This window comes from Galeopterus variegatus, unplaced genomic scaffold (assembly GCF_000696425.1).
Source record: "Galeopterus variegatus unplaced genomic scaffold, G_variegatus-3.0.2 Scaffold372, whole genome shotgun sequence".
Lineage (NCBI taxonomy): Eukaryota > Metazoa > Chordata > Mammalia > Dermoptera > Cynocephalidae > Galeopterus > Galeopterus variegatus.
In genome coordinates, this window is record NW_007726483.1 from 437,515 (window position 1) to 452,311 (window position 14,797).

A 14,797-nucleotide genomic window follows, 5' to 3' on the forward strand; every position below is an offset into this window, starting at 1 on the left:
CAGTTGTTGTAAAAGCATTCAGCCTTCCCAACTGGGATTCTGCAAGAGAATTAAAGCCTATAGAAAAAGACTTGAGTGCCTGCTTTCTTGGTTCTCTAAAATAGAATACATAGCTCATACCACTCTACATGCCTGCAGACAAAGAGGGCAATCCATTACATACAAGTTTTAGGGCCTTGGGGCTATGTAGAAGTAGATATTAAGTAAAAGCCAGCTTCTTTTTTTCCCTCAACTTCTTTCTGACATCCAAATATCTTTGGAATCTGTACCTTCCTCTGCAATCTCAAAGTCCCTGGCCTTGAGGGAGGAAGGTCCTCATTACTTGGACTTAATGTGGCCCTAGACCCATACTCTTTTACTTGCTACCAGTGATTTTTCTAAGAGGCAAATCTGATCACATCATTCCCCTATGTAAAATTCTTCAATGAATCTCCATCACCTTCAAGATAAAAACCCAAATTCTTAGCATACTAAACAGGACCCTTACAATTTGGCCTGTCCTACACATTTGCCCCACCCTTCCCCTCCACGCAACTAAAACTCTTAACTCTACTAAGTTAACAAATGGGCTATGCACACTCCCATTTCTATGTTTTTGCACCTTTTTTTCTCTCTGAATGAAACACTCTTTCTTCCTTCTCTGTAGCATTACTCACTCTAGAGTCTCAGTTTAGCCACCACAACTTTCAAAAAGTCTCTTCTTCTTCCTCCATTTAGACTGGGGGCCCTGAGAATGTTCCCAGAGTACCCTGTGAAAATTCTGATGAAAGAAATCATAATATTGCAGTGTAGTTATTTATTTATTCATCTTTGCCTTCTCCCCAAACTCCTAAGAACAGTTAGAGTCTATTATGCTCAATAAGATGTCTGGGATACAGCCAATGTTCAGTAAATGCTTAATAAATGAATGGGTGAAGGAATTTCTAATTATAGACATTTTTATCAGGCATTACATTTCTGCACGTAAAACCTTAGCCATACATCTGTATGCTCCATGTTCTCCAACCAAAAAATGAGGAGATGGCAGCTATCTGGAAAGGCTGGGAAACTTGGTGAATGTAAGGAGTGTGGAGACAGTGGGCTGACTTGTTGGTGGGCTTCTAATATTCTACAGAGGATTGGCAAATTATGTCCCAAAGGCCAAATCTGGCCAAGTCCACAGCCTGTTTCTGTAAATAAAGTTTTACTGGAACACAGCCATGACCCTTCGTTTACATCGTGTCTATGACTACTTTTGCACTATAATGACAGAATTGGTAGATGTCATAAACACCTAAAACATTTACTAGCCAGCCTTTTACAGAAGTTTGTTGATCCTTAATCTTCAGCATTTTGGGGATGAGAATGCTTGGCTTAAAAGTATAAAGTGAATGCTCATTTTTATAGTTGTCACATTGCCTAGACCTCTGAGAAATCTTTAACTGGCATTTTCAGCAGTCTGATGAATTTAAATTTACTTTGCTGAAAACTCTAAATTGAAGTTAAATTCCAAGTGGGCCGTTGGGGCAGTAGTGATGCAAATCATAGGAAACACATAGCAAGCTATTAAAAACAATCCAAAACTTAAATTTAAATAGATATAAATGTACCACAGTTGGTCGAGAAGCACCGGATTCTGACTGCTGTGGTTTGACAGGTGATCGACCATCACACTGAGGAAGCGGAGTTGGGTATAACACTGTGGGCATCTCTATGTTTAGTCCAGGGAGTCCATGAAACATGAATTTCTAATAATGATGAATAAGGAAATACACACATACACAAAACATAAATCATAAAACAGAATTATTCATGTTCCAGATCAGAATACAAACAGATTAATATTCAAAAGTCTATGAAGAAAATAAAAATAGGACACAAAATAGTTACTTTAAACGTTTAGGGCTTAAAGAAGAACTTAATCTCATCTGGCCTCCAGCTGAATCTGGTTTGGCCAGATCAGACTGGGTTTGATTTTAGTTTATTTATTATTTTTATTTACAAAATTTATCTAATCATTTTTACCTATCTATAATTTTCTTTCTTTCTTTATATTTTTTGCCAATTTATAACTTTTATCTAGTTATCTATCTCCATATCTAGCAATCTGTCTCTATTTGATCTGGGAGTATGAGAAATGGCACAAGGAAAAAATTAAAATTTTAGTCATGATAAAGCTACATTGTCACACGTGATGTTTCCTGAGGCCAGCACAAAACTTCTTTCTCTTTCCTGGTTGAACTGAAGATAGCCAGGTCCCCAGAGAGGCCAACCTGACTTTCTCATTGACTGGCAGGCTCAGAAGCTAACAGTGGCAGCCTGCTGATAAGCGTCGTGACTGGGCTGCCTACCACGTGAGAGAGAATACCCAGGAGAAGTTCTGGTCTTCTTTCAAGTACAAACAGGTACAAGCAGGATCAAGATCATCTTTAATTAAATTATCTATGGATCATAATTCACAACCTATTCTTTTCCTAAGATTCATAGATAATTCTTAAGTTTTGACACATTTATTGAGTCAAGGTTTATTGTTTTCCTGTATGCTTGAAGTATGCTTCAAATGTGCTTGAATGTGAACATTTTATTCTACTCTCTTAAAATATATATAAGAACTTTTAATACCTTAAAGTTAGCCTTTGAATGATGTAAAGTAGTCCTCATGTCTGGTGTTTAAACAGGAAAGACACCAATCATAATGAAGACTTGCCTCACCTTTAGCACAGCTAGAAGAGCTCCAAGTTCATCAGTCTGTGTCAGTTTCATCTTCCCGCCATTTAGAAGTGACTGTATACCTTTTAACGCATTTTGTAACAACTAAGGGAGAAAAGCAGACCAACTAAGAAGGCAGAATAAAATTTGGTTGGACCAACTTTCTAGCACCACTTAGGATGGGAGACAAAAAGTCTCTAGATAATGAGAAAATCTTTAGACCCACACACACAAAGCAGAGATGAAGATCCAGAGAACAGACCTAATATACTCTACTACTACCTACTATAAATTATATTCTAGAAGAAAAGAGTACTCTTAGCGAGTGCTCTTATTATATGTATTATAAACCAGGGTGTACAAATAGTAAGCAAGAAAAAAAAGAAGAGATATTGACTGGGAAGAATGTGATAAGGAATAAAAAAAAAAGAGGCAGCAAGTGGGGAAGCTCTGTAACATGGCAACCTCAGCAGCCCTTATAGGCAAAGGGAGATATGTGAGAGCAGATGATAAATGATAAAAACTTGGTTTCTGGAGGGCAATTCTAATTAAGATTAATTTCCTGACTCAGTAATCTCCTTTCTAGGACTCTGTCCTTAAGTAATACTCCACACGTGGGGAAGATGTGAACTGTAGCCCTGTTTAAAATAGTGGAAAAATTGAAATAATCTGAATTGTCATCAATTCTGATGATTATGACAATGATTATATAAGACGCTAACCCTCTTCTAAATGTGAAACTCAACAACAATAGTAGGCACTTTGCCAAGAACTTTATTTATTTTCTTCTCTGCCAAGCACTTTAAGTGCTTTATTTCACATACATCTCATAAGAATCCTACAATATAGTTACATCGATCCCATTTCAGAGAGGAACATGGAAGCTCCAGGATGTTAAGTAATTTGCCAAGGTCTCCCAGCTATAGCAATTAGAAAACACGAGGTATACTAATAGGTACTGGAAAGATGTCCAAGAGATACTAAGTTTCAACAAAATCAGAAAGGTACAAAACAGCCTATTAAACACTCCCATTTAAAAATTGTAAATATGGGCTTCTGGTTAAGATGGTGGAATAGATGGTCCCCAGCATCACTCTCTCCCACAAATAAACCAATGTACAACTATTAAAAAGCAACAACAGCCAAGGTGGGGCTGCTAGAGCTCAGGGGAAGAGGAGGAGAGACCTACAGAGTGCATGAAGGTGGGAGAAGCCACGATGAGAGAAAGAATAAACTGCTCCGATATTTCAAATCCTGGCTGCTTCTAGGCTGGAGCTGCTGAGCACACAGAGCAGGAGATGGCAAAAGCCACAGCTGTGCCCTTCAGATGAAGTTTCTTAAAGGAGGCAGGGGAGAAGAGGGGGTCCCCAGTCCTGCAAGACCACTAATAGGGTTCCCGTGGACCCACATAGGAGCAAGGAGCCATGACAACTGAAAAAGGAGCCACTCAGAGGCTGGTGAGTCGTCATGAGGGACCAGAGCACAGCCTGTCCCATGGGAAGTGTTTGGAGCATGGGTGGTAGGGGAAATGGACCCACCGGGGGAACACTGGGGCACAGCAAGGACAGCTGATCTGCCCCCAAATCAGCACAGGACCACTCAGAGGAGACTGGTCAGGAATATAAAATTGCACAGGGTGCAGTTTGCTGAAAAGACTAAGGCCCAGACCAGAGTTTCTATACAACTCAGGTGCACTGGATCTCACAAGACCAGAAATACCTATAAAGTCAACCATTAAAACCTGAGCTGCAGGGGCCGGCCCATGGCTCACTCGGTAGAGTGCGGTGCTGATAACACCAAGGCCCCGGGTTCGGATCCCACATAGGGATGGCCGGTTCGCTCACTGGATGAGCGTGTGGTGCTGACCACACCAAGACAAGGGTTAAGATCCCCTTACCGGTCATCTTTAAAAAAAAAGAAAAAAAAAAACCTGAGCTGCACAAAAGCCTTCCCCAGGGAATCAGCAGCAAAGCAGCAATTTAGCTCAACTACACAGATCAAGTACTGGTCCTTACAGGAAGTTCCCCCCTTTTTGGAAGTAAGCAAAGGACAACAAATTAGTTCCAGTGCAGAGTTTAAGTGGTGGGAACAGCAAATACTTCAACATAGAACTGAAAGAATAAACAAAGTACTCACAACCAGAGACAAAGTTTGATATTAACTAGTAAAAATATCATTTCACCAAAGAACACCTTTAGAAGGACTGGAAGTCCTCTAGGCTACCAAGCCAGAAACGGGGAAGGGCTGGGGCCTCAGCCATGCCCCCTGACACCCGCAACCAGTCCCGATGGTGGGGGCCTTAGCCACACACCCCCAACATGTGCAACCAGCCCAGAGACAACCACCAAGCTGCCGCAGGAAGCACTCTGGGATCTCTTGAGCCAGGGTGGTGGGAGGCCTGAGGGCCTCGGCCATGCCACCCCCCCCCCAACATGCACAACCAACCCAGTGAGGTGCACTGAGCTGCTGCAGGAAGCACTCCGGGCTCTCCCAAGCCAGGGCAGTGGGGGACCTGAGGGCTTTGGCCATGCCTCCCCAACACGTGCAACCAGCCCAGTGATGACCACTGAGCTGCAGCAAGATGGGCCCTGGGTTTCCGAGCTGGGGTGGTTGGGGGGTGAGGGCTTTTGCCACACCCGCCTGACATCTGCACCCAGCCTGGCAATGACTAAGCCACAGCTAGAAGCCCTTGGTCTCCCCTGTGGAAATGAGGGGGCTGCCAGAAGCCTCAATCCCACCCTTCCTCCTTCTTCCATCCCATTTCCTTCCCCTTTCCCCTCTCCCCCTTCCTCCCAACTGCTCCCCAAGAACATCATAGAATATAAAGAAATGACAATATTAAATAAAAAATAAATAAAAAGAAATAAAAATTGTAAATATGCTCGTTTATATGGAGAAAACAAATCTGAGGGCACACAGAACAAACTGTCTCCAGTGGTTATATATGAGAGGGGATTACAAAGAAATTTCATTATCTTAGGTCTGTAATATTTAACATGTTTCACTCTGAATTTAAAACACACTAACAAGCTGTCATACTTGTATTTGCATGAGATTTTTTTTTTTTTTTTCTTAAAAAAAGGATGACCGGTAAGGGGATCTCAACCCTTGGCATGGTGTTGTCAGCACCACGCTCAGCCAGTGAGCAAACCAGCCATCCCTATATAGGATCCGAACCTGTGGCCTTGGTGTTATCAGCACCGCACTCTCCCGAGTGAGCCACGGGTCGGCCCTGCATCAGATCTTTTTTAAAGAAATAAAATACTGTAAGTATTATGGAAATCTACTCTCTTCCCTTTCGTCTTAAAGACAGTCACTAGCCTGAGACTGTATTGTTTTTATACTCAGGAGAAAAAAGAATAAAGATAGTTTTCTTTGAAAACCTAGAATTGTAAAACTAAAATAAAAGCAAAACAAAACAAGCAAATAAAAAGTTTCTTGTAATTTAAACCCAAAAGGTATGATTTCAGTCATTTTAGGTTATAGAAAGGTTATGTGAGTTAGGCCTATGTCTCTAGACAAACCTAATACAGCCACCAAATTAAACTTTTTAGTGACAGCCTCTGTTCTACTCCTGCATCTAGATATATCTGTAACATTCACAAGATTAGTGACAGTCCCACCTACCATGCAAAATGTGATATCGTCCATATCAGATGATTTTGGAGACTGTAAAGTGGTCAAGAAAGCTTGGAAGCAGATATTTTGGTAGGGTTCCTCTAAATACGGCTGTCCTGGCACACTAAAACACATACCGGGAAAACAATTCAAACTCAGTCTCCTTTAACATGTCACTTCCAAAAGAATAAGACTAAAAAGAGCAGTAATACAGACTGAATTGGAATATACCCTTGAATGCAACTGGACTATGGAAAATGGTGCACTTTGGTTAATAAGCTACTGCTGTGGGACAGGTTGGAATGAATATGAAGAAGGAAAAATGGTTTCCCCAGGGAAAGGTTGTAGAAGTTTGTAGTGGAACACCCACAGAGAAAGAGAAATCATTTTTAGTTCTGCTTTTCATTTCTAAGCGGGAAATAATATAGACAGGTCCTGTCAAGTTAGAACTACACAGCTAAACCTGCCTTCCCAGCCACTGGACAACACTGTGCTATGTAGAGACAAGTTCAAGTTTGTGTTGCTCATTTTCTATTGCATATCTCATGAATCTAGAATGGGCAACTGGGATTGGTTCCATCTACTTAAAATAGAAGAAATTGACCTTGACAAATAAATCTCGCTAGAGTTTAAATTCGTATGACTATATCCTTATAAAAGACTTAATCTGGTTAGTATTTACAACAAAAGAAAATAAAACCTTGACATACTGCACATACATCACCTTCACCATATTTTGGAGATATGGTCCTAGTCTATCTTTCCTTCATTTCTTTATAAGCTTTCTTTACAAGCAATATTAAAGTTAAAAACAATTTAAGATGATCTTATTGGCAAAGTAATGGGGAATGCAAAGTAAGTTATTTTTCTAAGTTGGCTCTGGCTTTAGACAGATTAAACCCACCTACAAAGGGCCCAAGAAAGGCCCTAGGTTATTACTAATGGAAAACCTGATTGGATCCACATACCTGAGACATAAGTTTGCCATACAATGCAGGGCAGCTCTCCTGACCTCAGGGTCAGATTGAGACAAGTCGCTCAACTTCATCAAGAGTCCAGTCTTGCCCAGCAGTTCTGGCAGGTACTAAAACAAAATAATGGTCAATATCGGTTGAAGAAAAGCTTTAGAAAAATATTCTATAGTCAGATTTCATTTTTTTAACTACAGTTGACTCTTGAACAACATGGGGGTTAGAGGCACTGACCTCCACTTTAAAATCTCTGTATAACTTTCCTAGGGTTGTGGCTAGGCCGTACTATACCCCCAAGCCTATAGAGAGAGGGAGTGAGGGGAGACTGTGTCCCTACTTAAGTAGTAGTTAGGTATTTAAGTGGTCACTTAAATTTTTCCAATATATATATATATATATACATATATTTTTTTTTCTTTTTGTCTTTTTTCATGACCGGTAACAGGATCGCAACCCTCGGTGTCGCGCCCGTACCGTGCTCAGCCAGTGAGTGGACCGGTCTCTATATGGGATCCGAACCCTTGGTGGGAGGGCCGCCGCGCTCCCAAGCGCCGCACTCTACCAAGTGCGCCACCGGGCCGGCCCAAAATTTTCCAATATATTTATTGAAAAAAATCCATGTATAAGTGGACCCACACACTCAAATCTGTGTTATTCAAAGGTTTGCTGTAAAGGGCAGTTAAGCACCAAAAGACTAGCTGCTGCGTAAAACTTTCAGACTGATATGCAACGATATGCCAAAAACCAGTAGGTAGTCGTCACTCCCAGCCTAGGTAACTGCTGAAGTCTTGGCTGCATAGTGAACAGGTAATGATAATAAAAATGTTAATATTTACCAAGTGCCAAGCACTTTACAAGAATTTTCTCACTTTATCCTCAGAGCGACTTTTTACACATGAGGAAACAAGGCACAGAGTGGATGAAGGATTGCTCAAGGTTAACCCATCTAATTGGTGGAAGGATAGAAACCTGAACACAGGTCTGTTGGCTCCAGAGCCTGTGATCCTAGCCTTTCGAAGGAAAAGAAAGAACACAGTCTAAACTACCTTTTGACATTTTGAGCCATTGCAGTAAACCAGAGCTGCCAAGGCTTGAAGAATTTCCATGTGTGTCCAGGAACTACACTGTTGAATAGCTGAAACAGTATATGCCAACAGGAAATCCAGGTTCTGCTCATCAACAATCACCTACCAATAAAAAAAAAATCATCTAACTTTAAAAAAATACATTTATCTTTTTACAGACATGTATGCTTACCTGAATCAGGCCGCGTAAGACAGAAAATGTACATCTTTTCTGTGTCAAATGATCAGCTCTTAAGGCGTTGAAAGTTTGATCGAGAAAGGGGCCTTCTCCCTGTCCTAGGGTCTTACTCATTTCTTCCTCTTCAGTCCTTCCAGTCAAAATAGAATCTGGCAAAGTCCTTGTAATTTTTCCTTGAACTAACCAGACACTGGCAGCCTAGATATGGAAGACTCAATCCACTGAAATTTCTTAATTCAATTAAGTTGCCTTATACATAGTGAACACTCAACAAATACACAGTGAATAAATTATCTACTAAATAACTACTGTGTCTGTAGCATGACGTGGGGAATATGGCATGAGGAAATGGCATATTCCTGCCCTCACAGAGTTTATAATCTTGTTGGGACAGGCTAGGCTAATCCAAGTATCAATTCATGGACATCTGAGACAGAATGTCATCAAATCCTAGAAAATTGGTTAAGGGCTGTAGGTGCCACAGGTGATCAGGAACTTTTCCAACTGCTAGCGTTACAAGGATAATATATCTGAGAACAGTGAACATTGAGAAGCCATGCTGTATCTGTGTGAAAATTTTAAAACTTGAAAATAGCCTTATTTCATCTAGGAGACACTGTTGGTTACCTACCAGCAGCCATCTCCTCCTTCCCTGCTGGCAGAGCATTGATTTTATTGGGTGCCTAGTTCTTCCACATTAGAACCAAGGGTAAATCCCAATTAATCTAAGAAAATCATTCTCAGAGGCAATCTTGACCCCCAGAAAACATCTGTCAATGTCTATAGACATTTTTGATTGTCACAATTGGAGGAGTGCTACTGGCATCTAGTGAGTAGAGGCCAAGGATCTGCTCATCCTACAATGCACAGGATAGCCCCCACAACAAAAAGTTTTCTGATCCAAAATATCAATGGTGCCAAGGCTGAGAAACCCTGGTGTAAGACAATTTTGGCTGCAAGTTGTAATCAACCAGGGAGCTTAAGTCCTCCAAGTGATTCTAATGTGCAGTCAAAGGTCAAAACCACTGGTTTAAGCCATTCATGGTAATATCATTCTCCTGCTTGGAGACCAGGTCAGAGAGGTGTTTATATGACCTAAGTCTCTCCAGTGAAATATAAGAGGAGTATGCTGGAGAGTTTATAGGACAAATTTCCTCACTCTGAAATAAAAGAGACACAAAATAAGCAGGACTTACGTTTATTTATTTTGCATGGGATGCCTAGAATTGAGTCAGCCATTTTATGGCTGTGTGAGATGCTCGCTAAGGATAACCCACACGCTGAGGACGGCAGAATGGAAAGATGCCAATAAGCCTCTTATTATCAAGGGCCCTTAGAGCCTCCCTTGGGACTTGTGACGTGAGATAATTCTTTTTTTCTTTATGTTGTTTATTATTTAGTTACTCCGGGTTGATTACTTTGTTTCTTGCTGCCAAAAGCATCCTTGTTCACATAATACAAATTCATGTTTTGTGCTCCTGACTACATTCACATACTCATGCGGTATCTCATGTGGTACATCTTAATTTCTCAAATGCTTAAAAAGATATTCCATTTATTTAGCAAGTTGGGAAAGCTTCTAGAGAGAGGGGAGTTGTGGTACAGACCTTGATATAAATAACTGGGGTCTTTTTATTTTGGTGTCCCCTTGCCCCCAAGCTACTTATGTTTTATGAGGATCAAAAGTAGACCATAAAAATGGTAGCTTTGGGAAAGGGGAAAAATATTGGTGGGAAAGAGGTGGGGGATCATTTCAATTTATTCTTAGATATAACTTGGTCAAATACATCTTCCATGAAAAATTCTAACACTGGGCGGTCTGAATGACATTGGTTTACTGAACCAAACAGAAAGGAATAATTCCAATGGACAAATTTTCTAGAGCTGTGCAGAATTTTTTTTTGTCAGCTATATTTGTCTTAATATCATTTGTACAAGGCATTTGCTTTTCCTACGGCGTCTTAAAAGACCAGCCTATCACATCTACCACAGATGCAGTATTCCAAAGGTATTCACTTTTTCTCAAAGATAATGATCTGAATTCTAAAGTTACATACACGATTACCTGTAATCTGTTAAGTAAATGGTGGATAAGCTGAGACACTTTGCTGACAAGATGATTCTGATTAAGAGGCACCAGTCGACAAGCTTGGACGAGAAGAGCACTGATGTCCTACCAAAAAAAAAAAGTCAAAGAAAAGGTAATGAGGTCATATACTTATTAGCCAAGTGAAGACTCCCAAAACATAGTAAAATGGGAAAATACAAGGGAATGTTCACACTCAAGAATGGAGAAAGGTGAAATTTGAGGCAGAAACTAAGAAAAAAATGAAATGACAGCAAAAAAATAGAATGTGTTGAAAAAGAAAGAAAAGAATCAGTATGACTTTTGTAAGGCTAAAAACTCCAGAGTTTCTACATATGTAGAGACAGTACAATTAACCAAAGAAAGTCTTCCAGCATATAAGAGCACACGCTGAAGTTAATACTAAAAAGTAAGCAAACCAGATTTTTTATGCCATTGGGAAAATCAGAAATGACACATATGAATTTTAAGTAACATTGGGGAATTCTAAAAAAAAAAAGAGGAAACTATTTGCAAATCACACTATACATTCATCCATTGATGTTTACTGAATAAAAAGGCTCTGAGCACCTACTATGTGCCAGGTAGTATGCTAGGTCCTTGGTCTCCAAAGGTGAAACAAACATGTTCCTGAACCTCAAAGAGCTCACAATCTAGTGAGGGAGACAGAAATGAACACAAATAACTAAAATGAATTAAGTGCTGAAAGAGTTAAGTACAAACTCTATGGAAAATGCTAATTAGGGATACCTTGTGACATCGATTTTTTTTTTTTTTTTTTTTTTGTCTTTTGTCTTTTTGTTCCGTGTCCGGCAACGGATCGCAACCCTCAGTGTTGCCCCCGTACCGGACCAGGGACCGGCAACGGGATTGCAAACCTCGGTGTTGCTCCCACGCCTCGCTCAGCCAGTGAGCGGGAGCCAGTCTGTATGTGGGATCCGAACCCTCGGGCGGCAGCGCTGCCGCGCCTCCTAAGCGGCGCACTATCCAGTGCGCCACTGGGCCGGCCCATGACATCGATTTTTAAGCAGAATCTGGAATGATCTGAAGGATGAGTAGAAATTTGCCAGACAAAACATCAAAATACATCACAAGCTAGGGCTGGCCTGTGGCTCACTTGGGAGAGTGTGGTGCTGATAACACCAAGGCCACGGGTTCGGATCCCTATATAGGGATGGCTGGTTAGCTCACTTGGGAGAGCGTGGTGCTGACAACACCAAGTCAAGGGTTAAGATCCCCTTACCGGTCATCTTTAAACAAAACAGCAAACAACAACAACAACAACAAAAAAACACATCACAAGCAAAGGGAATGACTGGAGAGAAGACTGGAAAGGCACATACTTTTGTTGCAAAAATATCAAAGTATACAAATAAAGCAAAAGTCCGCTGACTACTCTCTAAATCCCACTCAGCTCCCTAGTGACACACGCTATTATTTTGTTGTGAAGTCTTTCAGATCTTTTACTTTGCATATATAAACATACACAATTTTAAAATCTCCCACCACTTCAGCCCCATATTGGTCTCATACTGTATAAACTGTTATGCGACTTGCTTCAACCATTACCAATAGATATTGAAAGATCTTCCCAAATCAGATTTTTGCTTTTATAATCAGATTTCTTTTCTCTATCAAAGAAAAGACCACCCTGGCAACAGAACAAAGATAGAGAAGGGCTGAACAGGAGGACGATCAGTTAGAGGAGACCAGTGGAATAGTCCAGGCAAGAGTTATCTTGCCTGAGGGCCTACAACAAGGACAATAGGAACAGAGAAGAGGGGATGGACTGAGAAACATGTAAGGGAGATTCTGAAGAACCTGGATTGGAAAGGAGTAGGATGAAGAAAAGGAAGAACCAGTGTTTGTGCCTTGTGTGACCTGCTGGACTGTGCATGTTTGTGTGTGTTTCACGTGGGATGGGTTGGGGGTGGGAGTGCGTGTGTGGAGATAATATATTCATCTTTAGCAACTGTTAACTCCGAGGTGCCTGCGAGCACCAGAGGCCGTGGTATGACTGGCTCAGTTCAGGGACTCAGTAAGTGGCATCCAAGCCCTGATGTGTGTGAACAAGATTGCTCAGAGTGAAAAGTGGAGGCAAGGGAGAAGGAGCTAGCGTGGAAGAACAGGGTGAGACTTTGTGACTGCTTAGGTTCCAATTCTAGCTCTGCCGTTTGCCAGGAACATGACACTGGATCTCTTTGAGCTTCAATACTTTCATTAGTAAAAAAGTCCTAATAATATCCACGTTCGAAGACTCCTGGAATCGTGCACGGTACGGTACATGTTCCGTGTACCATGTACTCAATAAACAAGATAATGAATTTTATCTGCAAAGTGTTTTGGATGCATAGAGAGGGAGTGGGGGAGGAGAGGCGAGAAGGTGGTACCAGACATGACACTTAAGATGCTATTAGAGCAGCAGTCATCAAGTAGGGTTTTGAAAGATGCGAGTTTGACAAGTACTGAAGGGTCTTCCAGATGAAGAGGGGCAGAGAATGCGCCACGGCCGGAGGGAGCAAGCGAGCCATCGAGGACGGGGGTGGGAACAGCCCGGAGAGGCAGGCGCCGACTATCGGTTGGGTTCCCCGGAGGGTGGGGCCCAGGCCAGCAGGCGCGGCCCTCGGCCTCCACCGGCACGCCGCCTACCTCCGGGGCCACGCCGCCGCCCTCGCTGTAGTTTTCGGAGATGAGCTGGTCGAAAAGCAGGTGGATCTCTGTGCGAGCGGAGCTGCTGTCATCCGGGCGCAGGGCGCAGAGCCTGGCAGACAAGCGGCGGAACCCATTGCTCTGCTCTGGGGGTGGCTCCCGCGGCGTATCCTTCGGCGGCCCGTACCGCAGCGAGCCGGAAACATGCACCGCCGCCATCTTTCGTACATAAGATCGCGGGGAAATACTTCCGGGGCATCCCCGGGTTCTGCGCGCTAGTTCCGGAAATAACTTACTTGGAGCAAGAGGAGAGGCAGAAGGATTTCGGTAATTACGGGACCCTTCAGACTAGTACCCTGTGAGTGTTTATCAGAAATGAACTTGGTGATTTTTTTTGCCGCTCACCCCGGCTTGAGCCATGACTGAAAGGTGGGGACTCTATTTGTCCTTCCAGAAGACTTGTTCTTCCAGAAAGTTTCTTCCTGGGCAGGGCTGATAAACTACTCTGTCTAGTACAAGAGTTTCAGATTCGGGCTGGAGTTGTAGAGGGGCTGCTGCAGATGGCATTAGAAGAAACTGCTAGTTCTACGACAGCCTTCTACTCTTCTTCTGTAACATAAGAACCTCTGAGTTTTTCCCCAAGCACAAAACCACCCTGAATAAAGGCTACATTACCCAGTATTCCTTGCAGTTGGCCATGGCTATGTGATTAAAACCTGGCCAGTGGAATGTAGGGCAGCTTTCCTGTTATTAAGTGACAGCTGACTGCACTCTTTGTTTCCTTTTCTCCCCTTTGCGCAATGTGAATCCTCCTGTGGATCATGAGGCACCTCATCCCATTAGAAAAGTAATTTTGGAGTTCAAACTGAACCGTGTAAAATATAAACTGCCCAAGGGTGAACTGGTTGAGATTAGACACCCCAAGATTTTCTGAAACTTGAAACCCTAAGGGCAAGAAGCTGGAAAATAAAATACAGCCATTTTAAAAGCTATAACCAGTTTTCAGTCACATTTGGGCAGACTGGGAAAATCATCTCCACGGCCTTTGAATTGTGCAAATATAAAGTAAATCCTCACCCCTGGCTCTTAGGGAAGACCCTGAAGTCACCTGAGTGTATGTTTTATCCTGAGAATAAAATGCTTCTGTTCAGCAGTGAAAATTGGGGGTATGCTTTAGCAGAGCTAGTGCTCTGAAGACTTTGGGCTTCTTTGGGGAGAAATGTTTATGTTTTTGCTTGGATTTATATTCCATTATCCTTGTATATTACTGCTTATTCTTAGGATGTATGTTGTATGTGTACACATAAGTGTCTGTATTTGTGATATTATTCAAGCATTTGCTCAGAGAAGATCAGAAGCTGAAACCTAGTTACTGAATGTTTTAGTCTGGGTTCCCTGAAAGCAGATATGGTCGATAGGTGGGTGATTTATTCAGTAATGAACAGGGAAGGAAGAAGAATCAATGTTAATATGTGCTGTTGAGTTGGCCATTGCAAGGGGTAACTGCAAAATCCTTGGGAGC

The 14,797-nt window shown here is 41.9% G+C and overlaps 1 protein-coding gene across 1 annotated transcript in view; it reads right to left on the reverse strand.

The window, feature by feature from the left end:
- The window catches only part of HEATR6 (HEAT repeat containing 6), a 37,703-nt gene extending 24,206 nt beyond the window's left edge, over positions 1 to 13,497 (reverse strand). Inside the window, exons 1-7 of the mRNA XM_008568072.1 lie at positions 13,276 to 13,497; positions 10,606 to 10,713; positions 8,324 to 8,464; positions 7,275 to 7,390; positions 6,316 to 6,430; positions 2,692 to 2,793; positions 1,590 to 1,727 (exon numbers count right to left, since the gene is read on the reverse strand). Of these exons, the coding sequence (XP_008566294.1) occupies positions 1,590 to 1,727; positions 2,692 to 2,793; positions 6,316 to 6,430; positions 7,275 to 7,390; positions 8,324 to 8,464; positions 10,606 to 10,713; positions 13,276 to 13,494 (939 nt within the window). The 5' untranslated portion in view covers positions 13,495 to 13,497. The remainder of the gene's footprint in view (positions 1 to 1,589; positions 1,728 to 2,691; positions 2,794 to 6,315; positions 6,431 to 7,274; positions 7,391 to 8,323; positions 8,465 to 10,605; positions 10,714 to 13,275) is intronic.
- Positions 13,498 to 14,797: the final 1,300 nt, after the last annotated feature.